General features: G+C 33.9%; 1 protein-coding gene across 1 annotated transcript in view; it reads left to right on the top strand.

The window, feature by feature from the left end:
- ogre (optic ganglion reduced) overlaps positions 1-15,219 on the top strand; it is a 51,903-nt gene extending 36,684 nt beyond the window's left edge. The window contains exons 4-8 of the mRNA XM_085193621.1: positions 819-974; positions 11,375-11,532; positions 11,958-12,152; positions 13,219-13,380; positions 13,567-15,219. Coding sequence (XP_085049747.1) covers positions 819-974; positions 11,375-11,532; positions 11,958-12,152; positions 13,219-13,380; positions 13,567-13,624 — 729 coding nt within the window. The 3' untranslated portion in view covers positions 13,625-15,219. The remainder of the gene's footprint in view (positions 1-818; positions 975-11,374; positions 11,533-11,957; positions 12,153-13,218; positions 13,381-13,566) is intronic.
- Positions 15,220-16,125: the final 906 nt, after the last annotated feature.

A 16,125-nucleotide genomic window follows, 5' to 3' on the forward strand; every position in this document is an offset into this window, starting at 1 on the left:
ACCAAATAGATACTCGGCTATCTTCGATCTCCTCCTTATGGGATTTAGAGTGACATCACATTATTTTTCGAGTTGCTCTCAACGAGTCCTTTCATTTGATACCCATATTGTAGAAGTACATTAAAAATAACAATTCCGCCATCTTGCATGGTCCGCCATATTACATTTAGAGTAACGTCACATATTTTATCGTGCATTGTCATCCAAAGTAAACGTGTATACAAAATTGCAGCTCAATCGGTTGACGATATCTACTTCAAAATTGAGCTCCAAGATTTCACCCGAACCCACATACATACATTGCAAGTTAAATAAAAGCTTTTAAAAAATATAAGTTTATTTTTTAACGCTCTTTTATAAACCATCCTGTAAATTGTATAATGTATTATATATTGCAAAATGTTTCATAGAAATATTTAAATATTCTCTCGTGCTCACAGGGACATGATGTGCATTAATATTTCCCGGCTTTGCTATCCTTTTAGCGGGAATTGTATGTTGAATCACTGTTTTCGTTTCTCATAACAACCTTATACCTACAGGCTTATTTTTCTCTATTCTTATTCAAATTCAAATTCAAAATTCAATTTTGTATGGTAAAATAAACATTCTTAAAATTAATTATGCTTGTAATATATTTATACCTGTCCGTGCTCAAAATCTATGGTTTTACTATCATTAGGCACATTAGGGTTTCGTTCCCACCTTCGAGCTCCATCACTATATCGGTGTAGGCAGAGAGAACCTAGTATTAAGATAAATCATCCTACTTTTTTTTTTATGAAATAATATATTTCACTAACGTTATTTTTTTCCAGGCTATAATGTGTTATACTCCAAAGTATCTATGGGACGCGTTTGAAGGTGGCCTGCTGCGTACAATTGTAATGGGTCTCAATATAGGCGTGTGTCATGTAGAAGAGAAGGAGAAGAAGAAGGACGTCATCATCAGTTATCTCATCAGGCACGAGAGGGTGTGTACTTTATTTCCTATATTAAAATCTTCGTTATAAAGGATTAACTTCCATATTTGAGCTTTAAGGAAGTTTTTTTACCACTAAACATAATAAAAGTGTACCTTCAATTTAATCATATTGTTTTAAAATATTATTTTTATTAATATTTATCAAATTAAAAAAAACACGAACCGGTCGGCAAAGGAAGGCAAAGTTAAACAATTGGCGACATCAAGGGAATATAAATCAGTGCTGGGAAATGTAAGCGTGCCCTGCGTTCGTAATGCTCTAGGTTCAACGTATGGAGTTTGTACTAATCGCAATACTCTCTAACATCGTGATTTAAAGGAATATTGTTCATTTGGCTTAGCCAATATAAAGAAAATTATTAAAAGCTACAAAAAATCATAATATCATATATGTACGTGTATAGTATAAAAGTGTTAAATACTAGTATGTAGTAGAAAATTGCATAAAATTTAGTAGCACCTTATTTTTTACACTGATTCCCATCGAAGCGTGTTTGGAACTACTGACGCAATAATCGACAATATTTCTTGGGACAGTTTAATTTTCATTGTTAATATAAAATTATTTTTACTTAAACTTTCTCCCCAACTCTATTCAATATTTTGAGCAAATTATTTAATATTATTCTGCACAGAATTAATTTTTAGGGATCTGTGTTCAGAGGATAAAACCAGACTATTGGTCTGTCTGTCACCAGGCTCGCACCATCCCGTGAACCGTAATAGTAAGGAAGCTTTCATAAAATAGAAATTTCTATAGAACCCTTCGTACGAGTCCGACTCGCACTTAACTGGGTTTTTTATTTTTTGTTCGCTCTCCCACCTATTGGAGCGTGGCGAAAAGAGATCGTGACGGTGTCAAAATTGTACCGACTGTGTTTTTTGTGCCCGGTCATTGCCCACGTTAGATGATCGGTTGCGCAATTTACAGCACCACGGCTGTTACACCATGTACCATATGGTTTATAATTTTCTGTACTAAAAATATTATTAAGGCCAGTTTTGGCGTAAGAGCATAGCGTCTGACTGTCAACGTGACAGGTAGTGGGTTCGATTTCCACTCGAGGAAATGATATATTTAATATTTTAATTTCCTCGATCTGGTAGCGAAGAAAAACGCGGCGTCTCAACGCCTTTGCGTGAGTGAAGGAACTTATTCCGTCACTTAACACGCAATGCCTTTAGAATTCGGTGGTAAGTGTGTGTGTGTGTGTGGTAATGAAATTGTATTAATGAGGACGGAGTATCTTTACTTTTTCTTTTACCATTCTTTTACCCTGTTACGTGTCAATGGATACAGCGTCAAACTAAAAACATATATTAACATACAAGAAAACGATTTCTTGTATATTAACAAATTCAACAAAAGTTCGGGTTTTACCAAATCTTATTTCTTTAAAAAGTTCTCCGAAACTTTATTACAATTTTTTTTTGTGTTCTTATCTTAAATCGAAATGTAAATCATCAAACTAATAATGTTTACTTTCGTAATCTGGACATCCACTAAGAAAGGATTTTGAAAAATTTTAACTCTAAATGGGTGAAATAGGGGTTGAAAGTTTGTATGGAAATATTTTTAGATCACCACCGATTTTTATAAAATTTGAAATTTAGACTCTTAAAAGTATTTAATTGAACACACGTTTCATGGTTTTCTAGAATTCTCCCCCTAAGGGTGCAAATAAGGGATTAAAATGTTGTATGGAAAAATCTTTAAATCGCCACCGATTTTTATAAAATTTGAAATTTAGACTCTTAAAAGTATTTAATTGAACACACGTTTCATGGTTTTCTAGAATTCTCCCCCTAAGGGTGCAAATAAGGGATTAAAATGTTGTATGGAAAAATCTTTAAATCGCCACCGATTTTTATAAAATTTGAAATTTAGAGTCTTAAAAATATTTCATTGAACACATGTTTCGTGGTTTATTAGAATTCACCCCTAAACAAGCAAGCGAAGCTGCGCGCGTCCGCTAGTTAATAATAAAATATTCTAATAAGTTCTACATGTAGAACTTCCATTGAGAAGCATCATTTCTTCCTTTAAATAATAGTCTACATTATTATTGTGTCGCCACAATCGTTGGTTTTTCCTCCAATATCGATCTAGTGACAGGTGCCCTGACTGACTCACTTAATGAGTTTTGTTTCCCCGAAATCACCCAATCGAGGCTTCCGTATGCAATTGATTCCATGTTAGAACAACAGCTGCTTATAGAAACCTAATATAAACCCTTGGAATTAGAAAGATTGAACTTCACATTAAAGTTATAAGAAAGTATAAATTGTGCTTATGTATATATTTTTATAAGTAAAAAATATTATATATTTCGCTTTTGACTGCAAAAGCGTTGCTTCGAACTTTGATCCCTGTTCGGGAAAACTATTATGAAAAGTTTTTTTGGAGTGTTTGTTTCCTGTACTCAACCTGAAATCTCTTAAATATAGACAAAAAGATGTATATCGTTTTCCTCTTCAATTATAAATGCAATGTGCACCTTTCTGAGAATTAAATCACAATTCCAATGATACTGTTTACTTGTAAGAGATGGCTGTTATTGATCAAACTTCCATTTGCGTTCCGTTATATCAGTAACAGGAAATCAATGTGCAAAATGAATTTAAAATTAAGGGATTTCTTAATTATTCTATAATTTGTTTCCTGTACGCTCCGCAATTCGCGTACAAAAGGTTTTTTTTTTTAAATATAATATTTCACATATGTTTGTTATTAATTTTGAGGCAGTCGTAGCGTAGTGGAACAGCTTTTGTACGATTCACACTCGGAGAAAAACTGCCGCGTTGAATTCTGCCACGAAACGGAGTGTTTTAACTCTAGGTTCTCGCAACCTAGGAGGAAAATACATGAAGCTGTGTGTGCACGCGTGTTGCTGCAAACTTGACAGGTTGTGTGTTCGTTTCCAACTTGAGGAAACAAGGTACCTAATATTTTCATTTCTTCACTCTGGCCCACCACTCAACACGCATTGAATCCAAAGTTCGATGGAAATTGGACCGGAACGGAAGTGTATCGATCTGAACAGAGCGTATTAACACAAGGTTCCCAGGTTTCCTCTGCCTACTGCCTGCTGTGTGCACCGTGAAGCTACAAAAAATACTTAGTGAATATGTACGTTCTATACAATAATAGGTATTTTTTCCAATCCATTCACCAACTCGCCTGAGTGTTGTGCGCGCTTACTCAAGCGTTCCATTCGAGTGGCCACGTGTCTTCCAACCGACTGTCCCCCACATTTGTTTTGTTTTCTCAGCTTCTGTGTCTGGTACTTTACGTGACGATGTTTTGTTTCTCACGTTCGCTTCGTTATTGAGTAGTTCGTGTTTTGAGTGTAGTCTGCATTGTTTCATAAACAATTTGCGAGTCGGTTGTCGCTTTTCTCGTATGGCGTTTTGTGAATAGAAGGAGTATAATGACGCGTCATTATTATCTTCGATTTTAAATTTGTGGAAAAAGATTGTGTGCTAAGTTGTAGTATTAAATATGTAAGGTTTTTTTGCAGCGTCACGCTGTACCACTGACAGACTAACTTGTTACAGAGGTACAGTAGGGTAGAGGGAGTAGAGGTTGGCAGAGAGAAACCTACTGTTAAGATACTCCGTTCCCCACTTTCCGCATTGAGTGTTGAGTGGTGGTACTCGACGCCGCGCCACTTTGCCTCGATACCGGAGTGAAATGAAAATATTAAATAATTAATTTCTTCGAATAGGAATTGAACAGACAACCTGTCGCGCTTACAGTCGCATGCTTGTGCCCCTGTACCACGACTGACCTCATAAATATAAACTTTTGGGTTGTATGTCTACATTACATACATTCATCAAGTGCAGCGACAGACAAGTCCTTGTGTTAATGGTGTGTTTCATTAACAATAGCTGTGTTTTGAATAGTATGATGTCTCCAAATAGAGTTCTATATATAGACTATAGGTCTGTGAGAATAGATGCATTATTATATATTAGTTATTTTTTTAAACAAAGAAAACTGAATAATATAATGCATTACTTTATCTTTCCCTTTCCGTTTATTTAGATGTATTTAAATATTTCTCACAAGAGGGATTTGAATTGACAACTATCATATGTAGCCGGAAATCTCAGTTGTTTTTACTTGTAATAAGTTATAAGTACGTGTACGAGGGTACATTGGACCGTCGTCGTCACTAGTTTTTGCCTTTGTAACGGTAAATAATACTTGTCGTTGTCGACTGTCGAGTCAATGTACGCTGCGGAATTGATTTAATGATGGCTTCAATAATAACCATAACTCGACCCTTACAGGATATACGAGCATATTGTGTTACTTGCTTACTAATTGTTATACAGCCTTCGTAAAGTTCATCAATTGTAGAGCAGTGAATATACAGGATGATTAGGTAGTTTTTTTTAATAAAAGATATTTCCTAAGTCCCTATATTGCACCAAACGGCCAAAGTATGCTTTCAAGCAATAGAGGGCTGTTCTTTTTAAAATTTGTGTATGATTTTTTTTTATGTAGCAAGAGTTGATGTTGAGTATGTTATTGGTCATTCCTTGAAAAAGACTTTTTACAAAAGCTTTTCTTTCTATATATTTTAGAAAGACATTTTACGAATGCCAGGTAATAAGAATAGGCTTACTTCTCGTACGTGCCTCTAGAACAGAGCTGCCTAAACTTTTGCTCCCCTAAAACTCAATTCAATTGTGCGCCCTTCTTATAAGATTTAGCAGATTAACCCCCCTCCTTCTATCTCCTCGCGCATTAAAACAACGTTGTTTATATTACTTTTATAAAATTTTCTTTCTTCAAACAAAAAGGTAGGCGTCCAAATGCTCTTCAGGTAGGCGCAGCATTATTTAATTTAAATTACATTTTTAAAGTGATTTATTTAATATACCTTATTATATAAATAATTTATATGATATTTTTTTATTAGGTCACTTTAAATTAAATAGGTAATGCTGTTATGTAAAGCTGTTAAACTAATACAATTTTAAAATATACCTCTATAGTAAATTAAAACAATGTTGACTAAAAATATTTTTTGCCTCCTACGCTTAACGAAGCCACGTGCAAAATTCACTTCAGATGAAAAAAATATACCATGTGCTTATCGCGCGTAGCCATTTTTTTATGTAGTTCTAAGAAATAATCTATTTACAATGGCTTCGTACTAAATTCATTTAGCAAGTCATGATATTGAAATAATTAATGGTTATGCTAATGTTTGTATTTAAATGTTATGAAGGAAAATGTTTTATATGGTTTTATTCTATTTAACAAATAAAATATTAATTTAAAATAATCAAAAGAAAAAAACTTTTTTTAAAAACAAGCTTTCTACACTTTTTTCATGGTTATTGTATTTTATAAATTTTCATTGATACTCGCATTAGGTGAGTTGTGCACAGATTTTAAATCCGCCATTTTGTAGCGGCGGCCATGTTTGATTGAGAACAATATTGATTATTTGTAATTTTGTAATTTAACATTGGCAACAGAACTGATGTCGTTATAAAAGTTTCCGCTCAATCGCTCTCTGGGAAGTGAGTCGAATTGGGCTTGCACCATTTCACATACACCAACACACATACAAACACCACACATATTAACACGGCAAGTGAAATAAAAGCTTGAAATAAGCAGCTTTACGCTGTTACCTGGTGGGCTTAGCACTTAGTTCTTACCCTGCACTTAAGCCCACTTCGTTCCTGGTTTTCGCCCGAATTCGTGACATTATGTATGATGTCCGTCTCGTCACACGTTTAAATGCGGCGTTGAGTTCGGCCACTCAACACGCTATGCCTACAGAATTCGGCGGGTAGTGAGGAGTGGAAGAGTCTCAATGGGAACTACGCTCTCTCTGCCTATCCTGCGCCATGAGGAATACAGCATGGCGCTGAAAAAAAAAGAGAATAAAAATAATTCATTCCCCGAACGGCAATCGGATTCACAACCGTCGCGCTTACAGTTTACAGTCAGCCTCAAAAAATGATGTATAGATAGATAGATCTCTAAAAATATAAAGAATAAAATGAAAAAAAAAAAATATGCAGGTGCTAAAGTTCATCTGGATCCGCCTAAAAATTTTTTCGTAAGTTATTGACAAGATGCTTCTTTGTCTTTTCAAACGTCACACCTGTCTACATGAGTAGTATGACTGCAAGATGAAGGGACCACAATACAATACATTTGTCATTTAAGCGTTAATATTTAAATATTTAGTGTAAATAATACTTTTTTTATTTTTTTATTGGGGAACGTGTGAATGTCTTAACACGAGGTTCCCTCTGCCTACCCTGCTATGTGCGGGATACAGCGTGAAAAAATGTGAATATTATGGCATTAGAAGCTTTTACAGAGATAATAAAATTACTTTAAACATTAGCATCCTTTGCTATTGCTTTCTAAATCATAATGTTGTTCTTATAAATTTCGATTACTTTTACATCCGCTCTACCTAGGCATCGAGTAATAAATAAATTATTTTGGTTATTCCATGATAAATTACAATTTTTTTATCTTAAACTGGTCTTTAAAGTATGTCTATAGTAAGTTTAATAATATTTTTAACATTTTTTAAAAGTGTAAAAATTTCCACATTTAGGAAAGAAAAATACTTATTTAGAACCTCTTCAGTGGCACGCCACTGAGCTCGATCTTCTTTTCTTATACGTGGTATATACAATTTGACAAAAATCTTAAGTTGATGTCCCTCAAGGCACTTACTCGGCCCTAATCTTTGACGATGCACTTCATTGGAGGATCATTTTGAGGGAGAGAACGCAGATTGTTATAAGATGACATGAGAAGATGGGGGAGTATTTTTACGACTTATTCCTTTGTGTGTCTATGAAAATTTAATAAAAAATAGAAATATATCATATAAAGAAAAGTAGATATTTATATATCTTACATACGCTGAGTATATTTCATAATAATTTAGCTAGTATGTATCTCTACAATTATTCTAAAATATTATGAAACAATCTTTGCTGCTGCGTAATCGGACAAAAACGACCTGCAAAACTTTAATAACATGCGAAAGCAATTTGTTATAACGACATTTTAATATGAATTGAATAAGCACGTAAATAATTTTTTATCAAATTCTTGATCATAGATAGACTGTCATAGCGCAGTGAAGCGTACTAACCACAACGGTCGTGGGTTCGATCCCCACTGGGGGGAATGATCATACTTAATTTATTTTAATTTTACCCGTCCTGGTAGAGAAAGCGCGATCAAAATGCAATGTCGTGAAAATTTGGTAGTGCTTGGGGAGCGGAGAGTTAACACTAGGTTCTCTCTGTATACGCTGCTATGCGGGAAAAGGCGTGAAGCTGCTAGAATTTGTTTATTTTCTTAATCACACATCGTCCATGATTCCTAAGCTAAAGGTATTCCATCCACTACTCATAATCATAAAGCGTTACATCAGTGTTTAAGAACTGTGACGGGTAGGTTGCGCAAATACCATAGTTCCATGGCGCAGTAAGGATGATTGCAGGTTTGACACGCAACACTGTTGATGGTGTTCTTTATACGTGGTCATGACACCGTTTTGTCAATCGTTTTTGTCATCTATTTAATTGACAGACTTCGTCAACTATTATATTAGACTTTTATATATATAGATATTGACTTTTTTATTTGTACTATTGCTGCTCTATATATAGTATCCATAATAATATTTCTAATACTTATAGATTAACTGATCGACTGAGGGTAGGTAGAGGGAAGCTAGTGTTGAGACACTTCGTTCCTTATATTCCACCGAATATTGGAGGCATTGCGTGTTGAATGCCCAAACTTAACGCCAAATACTATAACCATATAGATAAATACTATTCGCAATCTAAGGAAGTTCTTTTATCAGTTTCAAAAGTAAAAAATACCAGGTGCTCTAAAAGGGGGCCAAAGCATCTGCTTGTCTGTAAATAATACATGAACTAGTACTTTACGATGGGGTTCTTGAGAGAACTTGAGGTTTGCGTTTTTGTTTATCTAAGTTTTTAGCATGACAAAAATTGTATTGTGTGAATATTTTTTATCTCAAAAATACAATATTTCTATGCTAAACAATGCCTTGTCCACGTAATAGTGGTTCACTGCGCTCATATTAATTATAATGTTCTTATGGAGAGTGTGCTCCACTCCTTAGAACTGAGGGACTTAATTTCGACCTTCGTCGGTCCTTTTATTCGACAATTTATGACAAGTATGCAGTTTAGTCTTGCAAGTTTAACGTAGTCATTAATGAGTTCGCTAAGCTCGCGGCGGAAACCGGGCTTCAGTTTCCTTAGCCTCTCTCTCTGAAACCTCAGGGTTTTCAAGTGAAGAAACAAAATTTACAATTCAATCTATGGTAACTTGTTTACGTTCTAGTCAAGGTGTACCTAAGTTTTATTCATATGGATTGTAACAGTCTCGAAATTGACGAAAAATGCTATATGTATATCGGCAAGAAGAAAATGTATGTCAAAGAGACGCTTCATTTTAAAACAATGTGTATATTTATTATAGTAAAAGAAACAATTTTACGCTTTTTTCCACACATTGCGACATTTTAATAGGCGGAACTTAACGCTGTATAGGCGCCACATTATATGTAATATTATAGAATTATAGTATGTATATTTATAGATAAAAGATCTTTTCTAATAATCTGAATCTATGTAAATATAACATTAGATATATGTTGGTACTATACTTACGGCTCAGCGGCGTCCTAAGGCGGCAACCATCTATTAAAATAATTCATATTGTTTATAGCAGAATTTTAAAATATTTACATTAATGCACATACGAGAGCATATTTATTAAACAAGGACATTCTGATATAACAAATTGTCATTTGTAAGCGTTAGATGTTCAAGGTGACAGAATTGTATTACAATTTTGTTTTGACAAGTGAACACTGTTTTGAATTTCATGACTTTTTGATAGGTATATCTGTAGAGGTTATTATTAAATCTTTTTATTGATATATTTACTAAAGAAGAGAGAAGAGAAGAGTATCTAAAATTGACTATGGATCGTTTATTATTCTAGCAATAAAATATTGACAACAGTTATATCATACTGTAGGGTTATTACATATTATGAATGTGCCATTATATAACTACTAGTGGACCCGAACGCGGCTACGCCCGCTGAAGCTATACGAATATTTATTAAATATATTTATGAAATTATTTTTAGTTTTCAATAGAGAGATGCGTTAAGCAAGCTCATTTTGGGTGACGTTTCATAACAACAAACTTTGCAAATCGTTGCTTAGCAACGTCTCTTAGCGACGGTTGTTATTAACATGGCGGAATAAATTGCATGTCAAATTAATAAGTATTTTAATATATTGGTATATATCGAAAATATTACAATTATGAGCAAAAAAAGTATCCTATGTTCATCCCGAGACCCTAAAGTATCTCTATATGTGTATTTTATCACAATTAAATTAGCGGTTTGGCCCTGATTGCGTAAAAGACAGACAGACAGAGTTACTTTCGAATTTATAATATAGGTATGGATTGTGCATCAATATAAGCTAATGATATTCCTAAGATGTTACACGGGGTGCCAAGATATAATATGTAATTGGCATTAGTAGTAAAAGGTAAATTAGATACTCCGTTCCCATTAAGACACTTCCGTTCCTTACTTTACCGCCGATTTCTGGAACTCAACGCCGCAGGCAAAGCGTCCCTCGTTATCAAAGTGTGGAATTGATTGATTTTTTTAAATATTTTATGTCTTCGAGTGGAAATTGAAAAGGCATGATGCTATTATTTTCATTCTTTGGGTTTTCATTTTGCTTCGCATTTCTCTAACTAGATAAATGACGACGTTTGAAGTCCGCTTCTGCTTCAAAATCGTATACCATATACTAACACCATAAAAACGTCACAGAAAGAAATGAACCCTATACACACACCATTTAATCAGTTGACCCAATACATACAATACATAACGTATCTAGTTACATATGAAAGGAATCATCGATTGCAAGTAACAATGATACCTTGAAGCAACATAATGGGTCTCACATTCTATCATGCGACGCCTTGGTAAACAAGCATACGGGTTGTCGCCACCCGCGACTTGTTGCTAAGACGACGCTCTTGTTTTCCTAGGTACAACACTTTTATATATATAATACTAATTCTGATAACAACTTGTCTCGACAATGTCTTAGAAGGTAATGAACACGAGACCGTAGACGACACCAGATCGTACCTTGATTCTAAATATTGACATTTTTCATAGAATTGCTTTATTTTCAAAAACGATTTTAAAGTAAAAAAAATACTTTAATCGTTTCATAAATAAAAAAAAATGTTGAATTCTCATGCAGACAAAGCAATAAATATATTTCCTATCCCTTGCAGACGCACAAACTATACGCTCTACGGTACTGGGGCTGTGAACTGCTATGCCTTGTGAATATCGTCCTGCAGTTGTGGATCATGGACGCTTTCTTCAACGGAGAGTTCTTGTCGTATGGTACCAGAGTGTTGGGCTATAGCGAAATTCCGCAGGAAGAAAGGTATATCTATATATTTTTTATAGCAGAGTAGACAGAGGGTATCTACTGTTAAGACACTCCGTTCCCCTCATTCCGCCGAGGCAGCTTCAGGCCGGCAGAGTGACGGAACTCAACACGCAATGCCTCCAGAATTCGGCAGAAAGTTGGGGACGGAATGTCTCAATACCTCCTCCTTCCCTCTGCCTGCCCTGCTGTGTGCGGGATACAGCGTGAAGCTGATTTTTAAATATAAAAATTTTCTCAAGTGGATCGAACCTATAGTCGTCGTGTCTACATTCGGATTCGGATCCCACTACGGCACGATGGCCTTCGAAATTTATACAATTTAAATGCAAAACAGTCGTATAGCTAAATAGGAACATACTATAAATACATTAGAATATTTAAAAAAAAGCTTTAATAACCCATATTGACATTCCTTCCAGATATGATCCAATGATATACGTGTTCCCCCGCGTGACCAAGTGCACGTTCCACAAGTACGGCGCGTCTGGCACGATTCAAACCCACGACTCCCTCTGCATACTGCCACTGAACATTGTCAATGAAAAGACGTATATATTCCTCTGGTTCTGGTACATTATACTGGCGGTTATACTTGTACTGTTAGTTATTTATAGGTGAGTTATCTATTATTCTTTGTTGTAAGTCTACATTTTTTATTTAAAAGTATAAAATAAGATACTATTTTAAAATGTTTGTATGGCGGAGCTAAATACCGTATTATGTCTGATCGGTCGAAGATAACACATAAAGATAATACTACTTTATGTGTTTTCTTCTGAATTCACTTAGACGAATTATATCCGAGTCCTAAAAATAACAATTCTTTTAATCTCGAAGAAATAGGTATAAATTTTTATTATTTTTATTCAAAATATTTAAAAAATATTATATTTTATATGTTATTTCTAAACATCCTCTTGAGGGACAAAAAATTTATTGCTTTTTTTCCTCTTATATAAATAACATTATACATTTATTGTATACGTTCTTTGAAGAGAATCCTGAAAGTCAGATTGCGGTGTTGAATTCCGCCGTTCGACACGTACGCTCGAAATAAACATATAATTGTACTTATTTTGTTCCATCATGACCTCTGTGTGACCTCTTATCTAATATTAGTAATTAGTAGGCACCTGTATCACATTCGTTGATACGACATTGTTTACATTCAATACCGATGACATATTTGAAAGGCAAGTGCGTCCAACTTGACCGTTATATTGTGTGTGTGCGTGTTATGATAACAAAATCAGGGATAGCCTCTGTCGTAATAGTTACGGGTTCGATTCTCATTCGAGTTATTGAATTACTCTATTCAATACGTGTACGAGTCGTGGCCGACCGAGGTTCGCAGTAGATGACGGGCCACATTTGATTTCACAATTTTTCTTTCTTTTGATAGTTTCTTTTCTTAGTAAAAATGTATTGTTGTATACAATATGTATATTGCATATTATGTTGAGCTTAGGGCGCAATTGGATTCTGTCCGAAATAATGCTAAAATATTTAGAATGTATATATGTGTATTTCACTCATTTTTTTAGAAATAGTTTTTTAGATTTCACCTGAAATATAATATAGTGTCGCTCTGCCTATGACTCCAATAAAATATATAGCGACTTAGAAAATAGAAATAATAATTTCTTTTTAATAAATTTAATAATATTCATAAATTTCCAGGCTAGTGATAATTTTCGTGCCATCAGTCCGACCGCGTCTCCTCCACGCCAGATCGCGAACTATCGCAATGGAGACTGCCGTTATTGTATCGAGGAAGACGGACGTTGGTGATTGGTGGCTTTTGTACATGCTAGCGAGGAACATGGACCCCCTTATTTATAGGTAAATTATTAGATTTTTAGCTGAGGCTTCGCCTGATTATTCTTATTGTTATATTTTAATTGTAGCCTAGGTGTTATTGTTATGTATATGATATATTACTGTATAGGCTCGTCTATATCCGTTTAGTAGTTATAGACTATATCTAAATGATAAGTAAATATTTATAATTTTTTTAATTGCTTTCAGAGAACTAATATCAGAGTTAATAAAGAGAATGGGTGAAAAGAGTGGACCGCGCGCGTGACGACTGCCCAAAACTAAGATCGCCATCGTAGGTGACTGACACACGGCTGTATAAGGCATGCCTTTGTTTTATTATTATTAATAATGATAATTTTAATATTAATATAGGTAATGCGTAGTAATTAATAATTGTATTGGATTTACTGGAAAAAAAAATGAGGTTCTTAAAATTGTTGAGTATTTTTTAATGATTATTTTGTGAAATTGACAACCTTGTATGGCATTATTTAAAATATTTTTTAAATAATATTTTTATATTAGTCTTAAACGTCACATGTATCAACAAGGAGGTGATGGGGGTTAAATAAATGCTTAAAAAAACATCACATGATTAATGGTCCTATAAGTAAATTAAATTTCGCCACTCAGTGTGCAGTGTTTCGAAATCAAACTGAAAGTGGAGAACGGAACGAAACACTACCTGTATACATCATGAAGCTATAAAAAAATGACACCATTAATAAAGTCATAATATATATGGCAATGATATGTATATTATTATTAATATTCTTTACTTTAAGAATTCGGAATGAGTTTAATATATTATAAATATTTTTTTTATATTGCTGATGATATATGAAAAATCAATTTGCCTGTAGCTATTTGAGTTGTGGCAATACAATAACTTGTTAGCTTAAGATAATATTTCCTAAAATAGTACCCATAAGTATAAAATAATAATAATACCATAAGCCATATAAAAAGTTTTTTTTTATAACATTATAAAAAAAAACTTTTTATATAATTAAACGACTTTTTAAATTGGTTGCTAGTAATGTTTAAAACATTAAACAAACAATTATAAAAAACAATAAAGACAATCAATAAAAAAATACGAACGTATAAAGATAATCAATTAAAAAATAACTACATATTTGGTAAAACTATATTTTTTCACAATAGACATCCGTTGCTTTAATTATATGTTTAAAGAAGCAATATATTTTTTATTGAAATTTGTTAAAAAAAACAAAACCAAAAAATCTCTTTAATTTAATGGACTATATCATTTTTATACATATTTTTTATATTATATAGACTAAAATAATCGCTGTGGCGTTAAGCGTTTATTTTATTTTATTTGCTTAGTCTTAATCCAGATTGATTTATAACATTCTAATGTATAGTCAAGTAAAGTCTCATTATAAACAATATAATGAGACTAGCCTTGAGAGAGCTGAGGCACAAGCGACTGTAAACGCGACAGCCTTCTGCGGTGAGAGCGGTGCTTCTCGATCTTGCAATCTTTTCCACGGCCTCGACACACCGCCACAGCCGGTCTTAGGCGCACTGGAACGGGTCGTGACACCTGTGTGGTACGAAGCATGGCCCAACACTCCCTCCAAAGGCTCCGCCATGAGATGGACGATGAGGATGTGCATACCGATGGACCCCATCGTATGGGTATGCACATATTCGCGTCCACTTCGGCTACTGCCACTGGCTCAGCAGCTGTAAGCTGCCGGCGCTTCACCTGGTTTTCCACTTGCTCCGCAGAGCTCAGCGGCCTCTTCTCCTGCCTTATCACCGGAGCTTGAAACTGGTGTTCTGCTTCCCTAAACCTTGGTGCACTGATTGGTGCCATCGGCAGATCGCTCCGTCCGAACATGCGACGTGGGCACCCTTTGGGGCAGCCATAGCTTAGCTTATATTATGATCCATTGTGTCAGTTTATACCCTCTTCACGGCCGGGGAGCAAGCCCAGCCGTCAAGGTTCGCCCTCAGGTTTGGCTCACGCCCAGACCCTTGTGCGCTCAAACGACTTGTTGATTCGTAAAGTTGAAAAACAAATAATTGTTTTTTAATTACTTTTAATTTAAAAAGTCGTTCAAAATATTTATGTAAATATGAAATTATGTATTATTAATATTATTATATACAAAAATGCTAAAATATAAGACAAGTATATCTCAAACACTGCCACTTTTTAATATGCTCGAATATTTGAATTTCAACAAATTTACGTTATTAGATTCGATTTTGACTTCGATTTTTTGTAAATTAAATTTTAATACATAAATATTATTAGTTCTTATATTAATGTTGAATTCCATGACATTTTTAACAGTGGCAACTTTTGGTTGATATTTTTTTACTGCAGATTATAAAATTGTGTTTAGATCGCTGCATTTATATAAAACAATTAATGAATATAGTTTTGTCATTTCGATTTTAATATCGATAAATTTAATGTCCTATTGAAGGTTGTATTATTATAGGATTTCGAATATTATAAGTACGAACTTTTAGGGACCTGAATTTTCAATAAATATTGCTTTGATTCCAGTGTTGCCATTGTGGTTAATTTATATTTGTTAATTACAATAATTTATTATGAATAATATTCAAGGTTTCCGCTGGAAAATGTTCATTAAAAATTTAATTAAATGAAAATTCTCATTTTTTAATTTAGTATATATTTTATTTAATAACTAGAATTCGTCCTTATAGCAGAAATTCAGAGTTCATATTACTTATCTGTAAAACACAAGATTTTAATAA

This window comes from Heliconius melpomene, chromosome 11, assembly GCF_056956725.1.
Source record: "Heliconius melpomene rosina isolate 202511_hmr_F chromosome 11, ASM5695672v1, whole genome shotgun sequence".
Lineage (NCBI taxonomy): Eukaryota > Metazoa > Arthropoda > Insecta > Lepidoptera > Nymphalidae > Heliconius > Heliconius melpomene.